The following is a 15,821-nucleotide window of genomic DNA, read 5'->3' on the forward strand; positions in this document are numbered from 1 at the left end:
ACCGTCTAAAACACTTATGACGTCGATAAAGAAATCGAGAAAGGCGTCGATCGCGTTATGAAGATGTTTCTTTGCGGTAAATAAGGCGCCATTTTATTCTAGCATTCTTTTATTAAACCTGATCAGTCTTGTCGATTCAAATGCACGCAGCGAGAAACCATACAACAGCACAGTTTGAAAGAGTTTGAAACTTTTAACAGTTATATTTATAACCAATTATATTTTAGAATCGGTACCGCTGGGGTCTAGTTAGTACAGTGTCCAAATTTTAGGTTGGTTGCACAAGTAGAAGGTATCGAAAATGGCCGCTATAATATATGTACTCTAGGATCACCTTGGTTTGTGTTGTATTTTAGTCCTGCTCCTAACGGTTTCGTCGGTTTGAGTGTTAGAACTTTGTTTTTGTGCATTAAATCAAATACAATGTTTTAAACAGTATTTAAAATCAGTGTAGTTCATTTATGTACAATATTTACTCAAAAATGCAACATAGTTACAATTTCTATACTTTGCAGAAAGACATAATGTTATAATTATCTATCTGTTTTAAAAATCGAATTAAAAATTAGTTCCAAATTTTGTTCTAAAAATATTTAAAAAATCAAGTTCCAGAATATTCTAATAATAAAATAAAAAACAATTAATTTCGGCGCCTTGGATCTTCGAAAACAATATCTTGAAATTTGATATTTTCTTTCTCACGATCCAAATTGTTTTGTTATAGCTTGAAAGTTAAACAAATGTAATACGTACATAGGGACATAGTTCATTTAGGTTCTAAATAGAGCTAGGAATCTGTAATATGATACAACACACATATAGTCACAGACACAGTGTTTAGCAATCAGTTTAAACAGTTAGCATGTTTTAACGACTGTCGTTTTGCTGCTAATTCTCTCCTCTTCACCGTTGTTTTAATTATTTTGATCTTAGCTTTTGTATTAGAAAAGATAAATAAAATTTATGTTATATTGCTTTTTAAATACTTAGTTTTCTTTACAATATTATAATACTAAATTCTTTTCTATGAAAGTAGCCCAATATTTTAATTTTATATTAAGGTCAAGCAGTCTCTTTAAATTATATTTATTTAAGTGCTGTTAAAAACTTTTTTCCCATCCAATATGTTTAAAATTTTAATAAACAAATATATTAAAAGTGAAAAAAATGGCCCTAAAAATAATTTTTAATCTCAAAAAACTTGTCAATTATAATATAGACGTATTGACATGTTTTCAGACAGTTTATTAAAGGGACAACACTGGTGACTGGCGAGAGACTTTAAAGGTTTTGTTACTTGATATTTATGAGACAATAGCATTGTCGACGTCTGGTCTGTGACCAAACAAAGCAGCATCTGTGTATTAATCTTGTTGAACACCTGTATATTGTACGTGTAGTATGGTGTATTCACCTAAGTTATCTGTATGACTGTATGCTAATACACAACAAAAAGCAAATACCCAGTTTTTAGGTAGAAAGGTAGGTGTAGGCCTACTAACCATTCACCTAGAAAATAACTTGTAAGCAGGTATAACGCGTATGCAGCATCTGTTTTTAATGTGTCTATTACTGTTTTTTTCAAAAAAGGTTAAAAGTAACTTGTGTGCGTGTATGCAGTGTATTAAACGGAACACCTATTTTTTAATGACTGTCTTTGCTCGCCTTACAAGGACAATCTCTTTTATCTATATCAGTTAACTTTTTATTAAATTTATATTTTTTATATTCAACAGTACATATGACAAGGCTTTTATAGATTTATCTTTTCTGTAATTGATTTATACCATGGAGAAATATGAGAAGATAGGTAAGATAGGGGAAGGATCTTATGGCATTGTGTTTAAATGTCGGAACCGTGACTCGGGACAAATTGTGGCCATCAAAAAATTTGTCGAGTCAGAAGATGACCCGCTGATCAAGAAAATCGCGCTGAGGGAAATCAGAATGTTAAAGGTGGGTGTTTGACAGTGAGCATGAGGTGTATCACATATATGGTGTATTTATGAAGTACTACAAGTGTAATACATTGTGTTTACCTGTATCTGTACTATATAACAGTAGGCGTTATGGGTTATATAAATTGCAGTCATACACTCCAAAAAAATCCTCAAAAAATACTATTTCTCAATGTTACATACATGATAACTCGTAAGGAGTCATGAGGTGTATGGAACAGAACACTAGTGTTAGAACTCATTGCTCCAACATGCGAGAATAAATGAGTTACATCCATTTCTTTATACCAGCAATTGAAACACAACAACTTGGTGAACCTGATTGAAGTTTTCCGTCGAAAACGCAAATTACATCTCGTGTTCGAATATTGTGATCATACAGTTTTAAATGAATTGGACAAACACATGAGAGGGTAAGTCTGTCTGTTTCTATAATATATATTTGTATATACTATAGTATAAAGCCAATTCGAGTTAATACAATACCTTCTTATGTCAATTAAAAGTGTCATCTTAATTGTATGTAGTTTAGCGTTTTTAGTATAGTAGGTTGGGGTAAGATAATCCATGTTTTTATTCTCTTTTATCCTTACATTTGGTAGTAAACAAAGATTATTTACACAATTCTATAACCCTATCTTCACAACTCTTAAATAGCGTTGTTAATTGTTTAAAATACAAATAGGAAAATGTCAATTTTTAACAAAGGAGCAATTCTAAAAAAATACATAATACCTGGTAGCAATAACATCAGAATGTAATTTATATTTTTACTTGTATTTAGAGTACCAGAACATCATGTTAAACGTATTGTTTGGCAAGTTCTTCAAGCTGTTCACTTTTGCCATCAGCATAATGTGAGTTACTGTTCATTTTTAACACTTTCTATGTGGGTGAGGGTATTCTATATGTGTTCTGTTTCATATATTGGTAGCCATTAGGTATTTATATTAGTAAGGATATTTAACAGATACTCCAGCTCAGTAGTCTCTAATAGGTTGTCTAAATTTTCAGTAATATAGAAAAAAATCACCCACAAAGTTAAAAAAGTACTGCAACTTGTAAGCGGGCAAGAGGTGTATGAAACAGCCAGGTTATAACGACTGTTGTTTTTCCACCACACGAGTATAAACAAGTTACATACGTGGTAACTCATAAGTGGGCACAAGGTGTATGAAACAGAACACCCGTGTTATAACGACTGTCGTTTCTCTGCCATGTAAAGTTAAATCTGTTACATATGTCACGATACGTGGTATCTTGTAAGCGGGCACGAGGTGTATGAAGCAGAACACCCTGTTATAACCACTGTTATTGGCTCTCAATACCAGGGAAAAATAAAATAAGTTAAATTTCTTTTTATGCACAGTGTATACATCGTGATGTAAAACCAGAGAACATATTAATCACTAAGCAAGGTGTAATCAAGTTGTGTGACTTTGGATTTGCAAGAATTTTAAGTAAGTAAACATGGCTGTATGCCTCTAGCTGTATGTTTATTAGGAAATATTTCAGTATCTAAAGTTTTTTTAGGCTGCTTATGTTTAAATGCAAACATTGAGTATTTTGTTACTGTATAAGTTACTCCTACCCAGTTGCATTTAAAATAAATAAAGATGTAATTGAACCAAAAGTGTCTGTAAACTGGTGTTAATAGGCTATAAAAGTGAAAAAACAAAAATGGTTATATTTCTATTGTAGCTGGTCCTGGCGACGATTACACTGACTATGTGGCCACTAGGTGGTACAGAGCACCTGAGCTCCTCGTCGGGGACACTCAGTATGGCCCTCCAGTGGATGTGTGGGCAATAGGTTGCGTATTTGCCGAGTTGTTGTGCGGACAGGCATTATGGCCGGGGAAATCAGATGTGGACCAGTTGTATTTAATACAAAGAACTTTAGGTAAGTTGTTGTTGTTTGGGTGAAGTTCTAAAACGTGATATGCTATGGGCTAGAGATTTTAGCCAGAGTTTAGCCATTACCTCAACATTGTATACGTGCATTTTATTTTATATGGGCGAAGTTCTACAGCAAGCCATGGGTACTGGGATTTGTACAAGAATTGGTTCATTACGGGTTGGAGCAATGTCTGTTAAAAGTCTTGACCCAGGGCACATACGTCTATCAGTGTTAATATCGAGCATTAAATCCAGAATCCTTGTCATTTGTTTTTGTTAAAGTTTTTCCTAAAAATAATTGAAAATATTCCATCACTCCAACATTATTAACAGTAATATGTCGTTAACAGGGGATTTGATTCCTCGTCACAAACAAATATTTAGCACCAACCAATTCTTTCATGGACTTACCATTCCTGAACCTGATTCAAGGGTAAGTCTTGTATATAATGCTTATGCTGTACCCTGTACATTGATTTTGGATGAATGTAACTTTTATTCTTGTGTGGCGGGGCAATGACAGCTATTATAACATGGGAGTTATGTTTCATACACCTGTCTTTTTTTGTTGAATATTTTTTTATTTTTTTAAGGTTTTTAATTTTTATATAAATGTATTGTTTAATTTAAGTAACCTATATCCACATAATTGCTTGACAGTAAGCATGAGGTATAATTGGACCTTTTCCCACAGGAACCATTAGAAATGAGATATCCAGGCATTAACACACAAGCTCTTAGTTACATGAAGGTAAATGAAAAAAAAAACTATTTAACTTATTAGCATTCATATATAGTAGGTTCGGGTACGATAGTCACTGTTTTTATTCTCTTTTATCGTCCCATTTGGTAGTAAACCTAGACTATTTACAGAATTATATAACCGTATCTTTACGACTCTTAAAGAGCGTTGTTAATTTTAAAAACACATTTATAAAATATGGAATATTATGTGCTAACGGTATCCATACAATACATTATTATCTATGGTATCATTTTTTTTAAGGTCATATTTCAAGTATCCATTTATTTCATCTTTGTTACGTAAGTAGCGTGGCAGCAAGACACATCTGTCACAATGAAATGACAGCCTGTGTTTTGTATACTTGGTACACAAACTCATGTTCACCTTTAGAAACCAAATAAACTGAGATTATAATGAGCCAGCGCCACGTAGGCGTTTTCTAAATATAGCAGACATTTTTGTTTGATCATAAAGCATTTTATATTAGGAATGCTTTTGGCTCGTGTAGTAAAAATTAATAGTGGGTAATAGGTGTATTAATACTTCCTGTATAAAACTTAAAAGTGTGTGTCTGGTGACTGGTGTATAAGAAGACACCCATGTTATAACTCGACAGTGAGCATGAGGTGTATGAATACACCATGTGTGTCTGATGTATAAGAAGACACCCATGTTATAACATGACAGTGAGCATGAGGTGTTTGAATACACCATTTGTTTCTAGCATCTTTAATAATACAAATACACGCTTTAAACACCTCGACAGCGTGCATAATGTAACCCCCATCCTCCCAGGCTTGCCTCCAAATGGATCCCAGTGCTCGCTCTCCATGCGATGAGTTATTAGAGCACGGGTACTTTGACACATTCCGTGAAGAAGTAAAGGAACAACAGCACCACCACCACCATAAACCTCATAGGAGACGAAACAGACGCAACCACGCGGTAACAAAATCCAACCATTCTCTGTTCCCAGTGAGTTTGCTGTGCACTAACTTTGTGATATTTTGCTATAGTGATTCTTAACCTAAATATTTAGGGTGTTTTTAGACTTAGTAATTAGTATGATTTTAAGTGAACAATGTAAACAGAATTGCTACAAAACAGTTTTTGTTCCTGGAAAAGTTGTTAAAAATAACCGCCTAAAACCTATAAATTGGCTGCTTAAACAAAAACTTTATTGCGCAAGACCAAAAAGTTTAATAACACTTCTTTGTCAAGATCAAAGGATAAGTGAGATTAATATCTTAGTTTTATTTGACTCTGCTTATTTTCAATGAGCGTTGAGTATTCTGCCATATGAAGATTAATTCAAGCCAGTTTGCTTTGCACACAATACCAATTGTGATGTCACAATTGGCCCTAGCTACTGAGAGTGAGTCTGGGAAGGCAAGTTTGTTTTGTGTGTTGAGTTATTTGCTTTAATCCTTTCCTCCCAACTGTAAACTTTACATACTTTGGAATTCTTGTGTTCAAAATTGAAAGAAATTTACGACTTTTTTAAGGCCTGTGAAACTGAGATTTTGCTGAATTAAATAAATAAACACGGTTTTGTAAGTAAAATTATTTAGTATTGTCTAAAACCTAATCAAATCAAGATAAAACAAGGGTTTTTGTATTTTTTCTTTTATAATTAGTTGATAAAAATTGTTTAATTTAACTTTTAAATAGGATAATTAAAACCTGTTTATTTAAAACTAAATGACTTCAAAACATTTATTAGGCAAAATTGATAGCAAAATGACATTGGTTATAGAAATTCATTTAAAGTTTATGCAAAATACTTTGTTAAAAAAATAATTCAAAAAAATAATTAGATAGAATTGACTGAAAAATGACACTGGATATGAAATGTGTTTCAAAGTTACGGCATTAGTTTTCAACTGGTGCCAAATACAGTGCTAAGTTACCAAGTAAACTCCTGTAAACAAAAACCTACTCATCCACGTTTCAATGGTATTTTGTGGCCTCTGCGTATATATTAAAGCCCTTGAACCATCATATAAAGAAGTACTGTCCAAACTGATAAGTCCCTGTTATTGTAGACTAACAGTATAGGCTTGAGGTTTGGTATTAGGACACCCTGTCCATTTTAAGTGGTCATTTCAGCCACTTCAGAAAATACAAGTGACTTTTTAAGTAGGGTCCTAAACTACTGTTATTTACCATATAGGAAAAGATATGTAAAAAGCGCATTTTTTATTGAATTTTATAAAAAAATGCCGCAAAAACAAGATAAAAGCTGCCATAACATGCCGTGTAAAAACGTGATAAGTTGCTATAAAAAAGCCACAACAAAAACAGGCTGAATGCTGTTATAAAAACCCGCAAAAAAAACAAGTTCCCATCTACAGAAGCAAATATTTCTATAAAATATTAATACTTTCCGAAAAATTCCATTGAAACGTTCATATTTAAATTGGCATGTACAACATTCTATTTCATTATATTTGGTTAAGTAACCATTCCCTATAGACTTGGTGGTAAAAGCTGGGACTTAACCAAAGCACTAGTTTGAAAAGGTTGGACTCGCTTGCCCTTTGGGTTTTGTTTTGTTGTTTTTCTTAGCTCTGTTTGTTTTATTTGTTTTGTGGTTTGTTCTTCTTGAATGCTATTGTTGCAACGTAATGTATTCTGTTGTTATTTAATTTTATTTCATTTTGAAAATTTCTGCTTAGCTAAAACCATACCATAATGGTGTCTCTATTTTTAATTTTTATTAAAAAGGGGTGACATTGGTCCAATGCCATTACACACATAGTTGTCAAAGTTAATGTGGTGAATGCAATATTTTAATTCTGCTTGTTTTTATAGACACATAAAAGCAGCAGAAATAATATTTAAATGGTAAAACATATGATGTCACTTCTGTTTCAAAAGTAATGCACCCCTAATAATATGCCTATGACTATCACTTCAATATATACAGAATTACAATCTAACTTTTTCTAAAGTCCTGTGCAGTTTTATTTTGCCTTTTTCTAACCAAATCTCTCACTTTGCAGCACCTTCTTCCCACACTGACAGGCAACCCCCTCTCAAATTCATCCTCGCCCGCCCCTGACCACCAGAAAGGCCATGGGAAAGACGGCCCACAGCTCCGCCACAAATACCAACCCCTACACCGCTTACCCAACATTTGAACCCATGGGTAACCCCCAAGAACCCCACAAACCCCATTTTTACATCCTACCTCAGAGCAGGCATGGCACCCCTTATACTCTCGCTAATTGGCTGTAATCTAACATTGATGGGGAATTCTCCCCTGATACCTCCACAACACCCAACATTCCACGCTTGTATGCAATCGGTCGTACAAAAGTTACGACGCATAATTAATTGCTCAGGTTCTAATTTCACTGTGTGTATAACCACCCCAAGAAAAAAGTTTAATTTTTCACAAAATCCATTTAAAACTGCCCTGTCTATGATGTCATAAACCCCAGTATTTGGTGTGGACTTTATTCAGAAACACAATCATTTAAAAACTAAAAAAATTGTCTAAATTTTTAAAAATATCGTCAAAATTTTTCACACAGAAAGTAATGTAATAGTTTTGACTTTAGTTGTAACTACATAAACGGACCAAAACAGGTTGAATTTTTTCACATTTTAACCCCTTTAATATATCTACACATATAAAAATATCGCTTGCCCATAGGCGCCAAACCTGGGGTGGCAAGGTGGGCATGCCAACCCTAAATTTTCAAAACATTAATCAGTAAACATTATAACCAAAAAGTTAAATTCATTTCACAGAAATATGCTCCCAACTATCCCTGCCTTCCCTGGATTTTAAAAAGTTTGGCGCCTATGCCCTTGCCAATTCTTATTAATTCTAATATAACCAAACAGTTTAATGTCCAAGTTTTTGGATTGCTGCTAAAACAACCACAGAAATCGACTTTTTTATTGCCGCTCAGCAATAGTGTGGCTATTTTCGCAATGTTTTAAACCCTGTGTACAGTTCAAGGTAGCATCAGTTTAGTACTTCATGTTCCACGATTCCCATGTTTTACAATAGCAGTGCTAATGTGTTCATTGTCTAAAGTGGTTAGTGGCATCATTTTCGGTCTGTACAAGAGGCTTTATCAGATATTACATAAATGACTTTTTTGGAAATTACATGAAATAATATTTATTTAGTTAAAAAGTTACATACGTGGTAACTCTCAAGCTGGCACGAGCTGTATAAACAAAACACCCATGTTATAACAGCTATAATTGCTCCGCCACTCGAGGATTAATCAAGTTAAATTGATTTTTTACATAAAATAACTTACTGGTTTAGACATTACATAAAACTCATGTATTTAAAACCTACACAACCATACTTTTGGCAGTGGACATTCATTTTTGCTTCTTTGTAAAACATGGGAGATGCTATTCACATTATGTGACATCCATTATGTAAAAATAATCACCATTATGTTGTTGTATATCATTTGACAATCGTGACAAAATTTGCACAGAGCTAATTTCACTGCACTGTATGATGTTGTATATAGTTATCATAACAGTGTGGTATTTTGTATTTTTTTAAGCAGCGCGCACACAACTACAATCCAAGTATGCATCTGCATACTAAATGGCAAGCATAAAACATCCATGAACATTTAGATAACTTTTATTTTATATAAATCAACTTTTAAGTTATGTACAAATTACAAACCTGTGGCCTTAAAATAGCGAAAAAATACTTTTAAACGCAGGTATTTATTGCTGTAAATAGAGCATACAGTATAAGTGTTTCTTTGCTTTTCCCGGGTGTGATTCTCATTTATTTTATTTGAGATTTTTTCACGTTTACACTGATTAGGCACTACTCACTTTATTAATTTAGTATTTTATTTCACACATCATCTATGTATTAGGCAACTGTAGTGTCTAATCATTTCAAATAAAATATATTTGCACGATTTGAGGTTTTAAACATCTTACTTTAGCAAGAAATGTCATTTTGGTCTTTTTAGCTTGGCAAATAGCATATTTTTTGCTTTAATGGCAGAAAACTAATAGTTATAATACAACTGTTTTACTAACTAATAGTTATAATACAACTGTTTTTAGAAAAAAATGTCTTAATTTTTCAAATATATAAAATAAAAAATTGTAAATATATTTTCCCCCCATTAAATATATAAAAATAAACAAACAGCTTGAATTACAATGAAGCTAAGCTACAAAAAATTACCTATTTTGTGATTTGCTTCATTTTGTATTTGGCCTTGTAGAAGTAGGTGTTTAAATAAGTTGTTAACTTGTTGGTATTTGCTTTTTTCAGTGTCGTTTTCAGAATAGGCGTTTAGAAAGGGCTATTGTGCTGATTATATAAAGTATTACCCATTATGTGGTATCGTATTTTTTAAAATTTATAATGTGCAGCAGACTATTAGGCTATGCAGTTATGTATACAAACAGTAGACTAAACGAGTATACAAGTTAAATGCTTGCCTTTTTCCTATATGAATGAGATCCCACGGCGAGGCCCGTCAAAACACCTGAGATTAAGGCCAGAGTTGGACCATTACACATAAATGCTTGTCTTTTGCCGACATTTACGGGGATTTACCCAAAAATGTTACACGCAGGTTAAAAATAGTGAATTTTAACTGCGTTTGTAACTTATAAAATGGACTGCCCTGCTATTGTGAACGAATCTCTACAAGGCAACCCTATTGTGCAAAATCTTGTTGCTTTAAAATTTAAGGTAAGTCGATATAAGTCCGTTTTACGTCGATATGTTTAAGCGCTGGCTGATATATTATGCGCTATGACGTTGAACAATTAGACGCACGTCAGAAACTGTGACGTAATACAACCTGGATTTTGGCCAGAGCCGTTTAACGGTAGCTCGATAAATATTTCAAGTAATTGGAATGGCGTTATGTTAGACTTTAAGTTAAATGAGTTCATCTTTTACGTAGTATAGGGTAGGGTGGGGGAAGATGGGGCACATAATATCCAAATATCCTGATCGTGTTTTAAACAAATAACGGTCTATGGGAGTCGTGATGATACGGTTTTATAATTCTTTGAATGTTCTTTGTTTACTACCAAATGGGACGAGAAAATAGACAGAAATAAACATCTTTTCACACCTTACTACAAGCAGAACTGGATGTAAGCCAGAGCGCTGCCGTTATCGCTACCTGGTCTTTCAAAAAAAGTTATATAACCGTATCTATATTTCCTTTTTTGCGTCAGATTCGCTTAAGTTCTGCGACATTCGAAAACTCGGTCATTATTCCAACTTCTGCCGTCGCCTTTTTTCTCCTTCCCGTTCGTGACGTCATGTCCTGTCGAGCGGAAGCAGCTGACGTCACCGAATCTCTCGACGAAGCGCTTCTATCAAAAATACGAAAGTTTTCTTCAGGTATTATTATTTATAATAATTTAAACAGATTAAACTTTTAAAATACGGCAACGGGTTCTGCCTGTAAAATTGTCTCTATCCCAGAAGTTACGAATACGCGGTCTGACGCAGCTAGTGCGTGTGCGTAGCTCTAACCCAGTGGTCACTAATAGGGTCTGAATTCTTAGCCATATATTAAAAAAATCATTAAAAAATATAAACAGGCACGAGGTGTATGAAATGGAACACCCGTGTTATAACGACCGTCGTTGCCCCACCACACGAGAATAAACAAGTTACATTCATTCATTTATTCTCTACAGGACACAGACATGCCTACGTCATTCTGCTGAGTCAGCAATTTAGCGAAACTGAGATAAAAGCCCACCAGCTTTTACAAGAACATTTTATGGAGGACAGAACAACTGTATTAGCTGCATTAAGTCACAAAAGTGAGTGGACTTTATTTCAAATACTAATTAGATCGAATACCGCTTACAAATAATCGAATTACGGGTTCGAGTCCCACCGCGTGAATTAAACATGCTTTTGATCCATTTACATCTACACGACGCATTTAGTGGTAGGTTCTGAAACTGTAAAAATAACAACACCTCTCTACAAGGTGTTTTAAAAACCGCTATCAAATAAATATTTTAGATAGAAAATCGGAACAGTATGAATGAATAAATGTAATTTGTTTACCCTCGCGTGGCGGGACAACGATAGTCGTTTTTAAGCTATAACACGGATGTTCTGTTTCATACACCTCGTACCCTATTTGCCCTGCCATGCGAGAGTAAAACCAATACATTCATTCTTCTTTAACTTCTTCTTCTGAGTGCGCATACTGTTTTAACGTAGTAATTGCACCGGCACTCAAAATTTAAAACCGAAATTCGTTTTCAAAATTTCATTTAAGTGTAACTGGATCATTTAATTTATAGGCTTAGTATAGCAACAGGCGACCGCTCTTGGTGTCGTATTTTTGTGGTCGTGGACAAAAGACGAATTTTCCTGTAGTTTTTTCCAAGACTGCTTTTAGCCTTTTACCGTACGATGAATACTGTTAGGACATAATATCCCATATTTCCTAATCGTGTTATACTAATTAACAACGCTCTATAGAGTCGTGATAATACGGTTATATAATTCTGTAAATAAACTTTGTTTGCTACCAAATGGGACAAGAAAAGAGAATCAAAACACGGACCATATTACCCCAACCTACTACAAATAATAATATTTTTTATACCTTCGAATACGATAACTAAGAATATATTAAATAAATGAACGAAGAGAAACGAACTTACCGCAGAAAGACAGTCGTTAAAACACGCTACAAATAAAATCTATTTATGGAAAACTATGAGTTCAAAATATAGTAAACTCATGGTGAATTATAACTATAGTTGAAGTGAATTAATTTAGGAAAAACTTGTGTAAAATTAATCAGAAACACAACACTTGGTTACATTGATCTGTTTATCAATTATTCAACATGCATTTTTGCATTTAAAATTAACAAAACTATTCAATATGCAAATATGTGTGAGCTCTAGACTTAGAAATGCATTAAAATGATTTGACCTGTAGAAAAGGCTCTAAAAAGACGTGTGTGTTAGCGTGTATACATCGCTATTATATTGTTAATCCTTTTGTCTGTATTTTCCTCCGATCAGTTAATGTATATATAGTGGGTGGGGGGAGATAGGACACCTTTTAACTCTATTTTCTCGTCCCATTTGGTAGTGAACAAAGAAAATTATAAGAATCTCCCATAGACCGTTGTTAATTGTTTAAAACGCGATCCGGATGTTTGGACACCCTACTATATATATACCCTACTGTTTTCCTACTTTTAGTGTTTCCGGATAAAAAATATTAATTTTAAACTTCCCAGATTGTGCTGACGTCATTTGCAGTGTTGCCAGACAGTTTAACAGAAAGTTCGCGAACGAGGTTGCAGAACGACTGCGTTCGGCAACATCCAATAATGGGATCACATTTGAACAGGCGTGTCAAGCTCTAAGCCAATCAGGACTCAGCGAAGACAATATCCTTTGTTACTTATAATAACTAAAAAATCACAGTGGTTAAATCCTAACCCATCAGTTACGGATTCGAGGCTTGACGCTGCTATTAATAAGGCCGTATGTGTACTTGGCCTTGGGCAAGACACTTAATAGCAATTGCTCCAACCAAGTGGTCCCTTATGGATTTTTATTAATTTTCAGCTATATATTCAAAACATAATCATCTACAAAGTTACATACGAGGTGTATAAAAACAATACAGTTATAACGACTGTCGTTGCCCCGTCACGGGAAAATAGATAAGTTATACATTCATTCATTCATAAAACATTTTTTTGCCTAGCGTAATTTAGGTTACGTGTTATGTCTGGCGTTTGCCAGTGTATTCCATATTTAATTCATAATATTCCAGCTTCAAAATACGACGCCAGCATATTTGGATAACTTATTAAATCCATTTATGCGGTCACGCAGTTAAATTTTACATAAAAGCCTTTTTAAACAGGTATACACCCATACAGACAAGGATAAACAGTGAAAGAAAACAGGCAGATGTTTTCCGCTTATAGTTCATTTAATTCTTTTCAGAAAATTACCGGCGAAAATCGATCCCAAATTGAAGATGTGCCAGGATATTGAATATGGCAGCTCAGCGCTTTTACTTAGGCTTGAATGTATTCGTATATATAGTACTTTGGCATAAGATAAGATACTTTAGCACATAATATTCAAGATTTTATAATCGTGTTTTTAACAACTATAACAACGCTTTTCTAAAGCCGCCAGGATACGGTTATATAAGTCTGTAAAATACTACCAAATGGGACGATAAAAGAGAATGAAAATATATGAATATAGGTGTTTTAATAAACGCTACATGTTGATTTTAAAAGCAGAAACACGTCGGCGCTTTTAGGCTCCAGCTCGTAAAACTAATCAAGAATTCGCGCCGCGCTTTTTTATTTAAAGCGCTTTTTTATTTAAGGCGCGTTTTATCAAGTCGCTTTTTGCAAGTCGCTTTTTGCCAGGCTCTCTTCGCAAGGCGCTTTTTCGCCTGAGGTCGCAGACGCTTGTTTCAGCTGCAGTAGTCTTGATATGGCGTTAGAACAGTAGAAGCAGTATGTAGTATGTACTAAAAGTAGGCCATTCAGTTAAGTTTGAATTCGGCTTTTTAATAGAATTGGGCAGCGCTTTTTAGCGAGAGGTTGTATTATATTAAAAATACACTGTATATATAGTGTATAATGTATAAAGGTAAAAAATATTAGTTTTTAAAAGCAATAGTAAGTAACAAATGAATGTAACTATATGTGATTGCTTTAGCTTGGTAACTGCTATGTTTATAGTAAAATATGTCTTACAGAAGTTGCTATATACGCTAGACGCGTCTATGTTATATATGTTGATTTTTTTAAGTCTTCAACAGCAGCTGTGTTTTGACTTGAAACTCGAATGCGTTGTTATTGACTGATAATCTGAACTCAGACACTGATTATTGCGCGTTTAGATTTAAGCCTGAGCTTATGTTGTTTTATGTCTGGAGTATATTTTTGTACCTGCTTGTACTCGTATCGCTGTATCTATGTAACTTAGTGTATTTGGTCTTATGTAGTAGTTTTATGTAAGATGGTCTGTTGTTTTCATTCTGTTTTATCGTCCCATTTGGTAGTAAGCAAAGAATATTTACAGAATTCTATAATCATATCTTTATGACTTTAAAAGAGCGTTGTTAATTGCTAAAAAACTATCCGGAAACGTGAGATATTATGTGATAACGGAATTAATCGTACCCCACAGTACAATAGTATACGATTTAGGAAGTTAACAGTTTTTTTGAAACGGATGTATACTCGCGTGGTTGGGCAGCGACGTTGTTATAACACGCGTGTTCCGTTTCAAACACCTCGTGCCTGCTTACGTGTTACCACATATGTAACTTGTGAGTGCTTATTTTTTTGTTTATGTATGGCAGAATTTAAACAACCCTATTTTGACCACTGGGTTGGAGAAATTGCCGTGAAATGTCTTGCCCAAGGACACAAACGCGCATTCAAAACCTGCAAGGTCACAGACACTACAATCAGTATAAAACTATGCTATAGTAGGGTGGGGCAAACGGACACCTTTAGCACATAATATCCAAATATCCTAATCGTGTTTTAAACAATTAACAACGGTCTATGGGAGTCGTGAAAATACGATTTTATAATTCTTTGATTTTTTTAAGTTACAACAAAATGCGACGAGAAAATAGAATGAACAGATGTCCCATTTCCCAGCCTACTATAGAAATATAACATTTTATGAATGACATATTTGCAGTTAGGCCTTATGTTACAACTGTAACTTTCTGTAATTTAAATTATACGCCTGACAAAAAGCGAGCGATTTCTGAAAGGATTCTTTTGTATTTTTAATCGATTTTATATCCCAAGTTACATTTCATTAGTTTGCATATATAGTGAGTTATAATTACCTTAACTAGCTTCCTTTTCAAGATGCAGAGACTTATTACAGAGATACGGGTCATTGTCGGATGCTATCACGCATTATAATACATGAAGTCAAATCTGTTGGATTTGTATATAGTAGGGTGGGGAAACATGGGACATATTTTCATTCTATTTTCGTCCCATTTGGTAGTAAACAAAGAACATTCAAAGAATTATAAAACCCTATCCTCACGACTTTCATAGATTATTAATTGTTTAAAACACGATCAGGATATTTGGATGTTATGTGCTAAAGGTGTTCCGTCTTCCCCCACCCTACTATACATAATATATAAACTATATATAACGTTCTTTTTGACAGATTCGTGTTATTTTG

At 34.0% G+C, this 15,821-nt stretch overlaps 2 protein-coding genes and 1 long non-coding RNA gene across 4 annotated transcripts; 2 read left to right on the forward strand and 1 right to left on the reverse strand.

Moving 5' to 3' along the window:
* Positions 1-1,608: 1,608 nt before the first annotated feature.
* On the forward strand, positions 1,609-9,520 carry LOC149725804 (cyclin-dependent kinase-like 1). Of its 2 annotated transcripts, none has more exons than XM_089891520.1 (9): positions 1,609-1,956; positions 2,250-2,371; positions 2,743-2,815; positions 3,328-3,418; positions 3,660-3,860; positions 4,207-4,289; positions 4,551-4,607; positions 5,397-5,546; positions 7,607-9,520. In XM_089891520.1, the coding sequence occupies exons 1-9, from the start codon at positions 1,789-1,791 to the stop codon at positions 7,742-7,744; spliced, it is 1,083 nt and encodes a 360-aa protein (XP_089747646.1). In that variant the 5' UTR covers positions 1,609-1,788; the 3' UTR covers positions 7,745-9,520. The 2 variants fall into 2 exon arrangements, with proteins under 2 accessions (XP_089747646.1, XP_089747645.1); XM_089891519.1 differs by having other exon boundaries at positions 1,664-1,956; positions 5,397-5,576.
* Positions 8,945-15,572, reverse strand: LOC149725805 (uncharacterized). Its single transcript, XR_016386417.1, has 2 exons — positions 15,469-15,572; positions 8,945-10,949 (listed from the first exon to the last, which is right to left on the reverse strand). It is a non-coding gene; the product is annotated as an uncharacterized LOC149725805 (long non-coding RNA).
* On the forward strand, positions 10,175-13,461 carry LOC149725806 (protein SPO16 homolog). The gene is made up of 4 exons (XM_089891542.1): positions 10,175-10,311; positions 10,809-10,977; positions 11,280-11,408; positions 12,860-13,461. Exons 1-4 carry the CDS (start codon positions 10,234-10,236, stop codon positions 13,030-13,032), a joined length of 549 nt encoding a protein of 182 aa, XP_089747668.1. The 5' UTR covers positions 10,175-10,233; the 3' UTR covers positions 13,033-13,461.
* Positions 15,573-15,821: the final 249 nt, after the last annotated feature.

This window comes from Ciona robusta, chromosome 13 (assembly GCF_009617815.1).
Source record: "Ciona robusta chromosome 13, ASM961781v2".
NCBI lineage: Eukaryota > Metazoa > Chordata > Ascidiacea > Phlebobranchia > Cionidae > Ciona > Ciona robusta.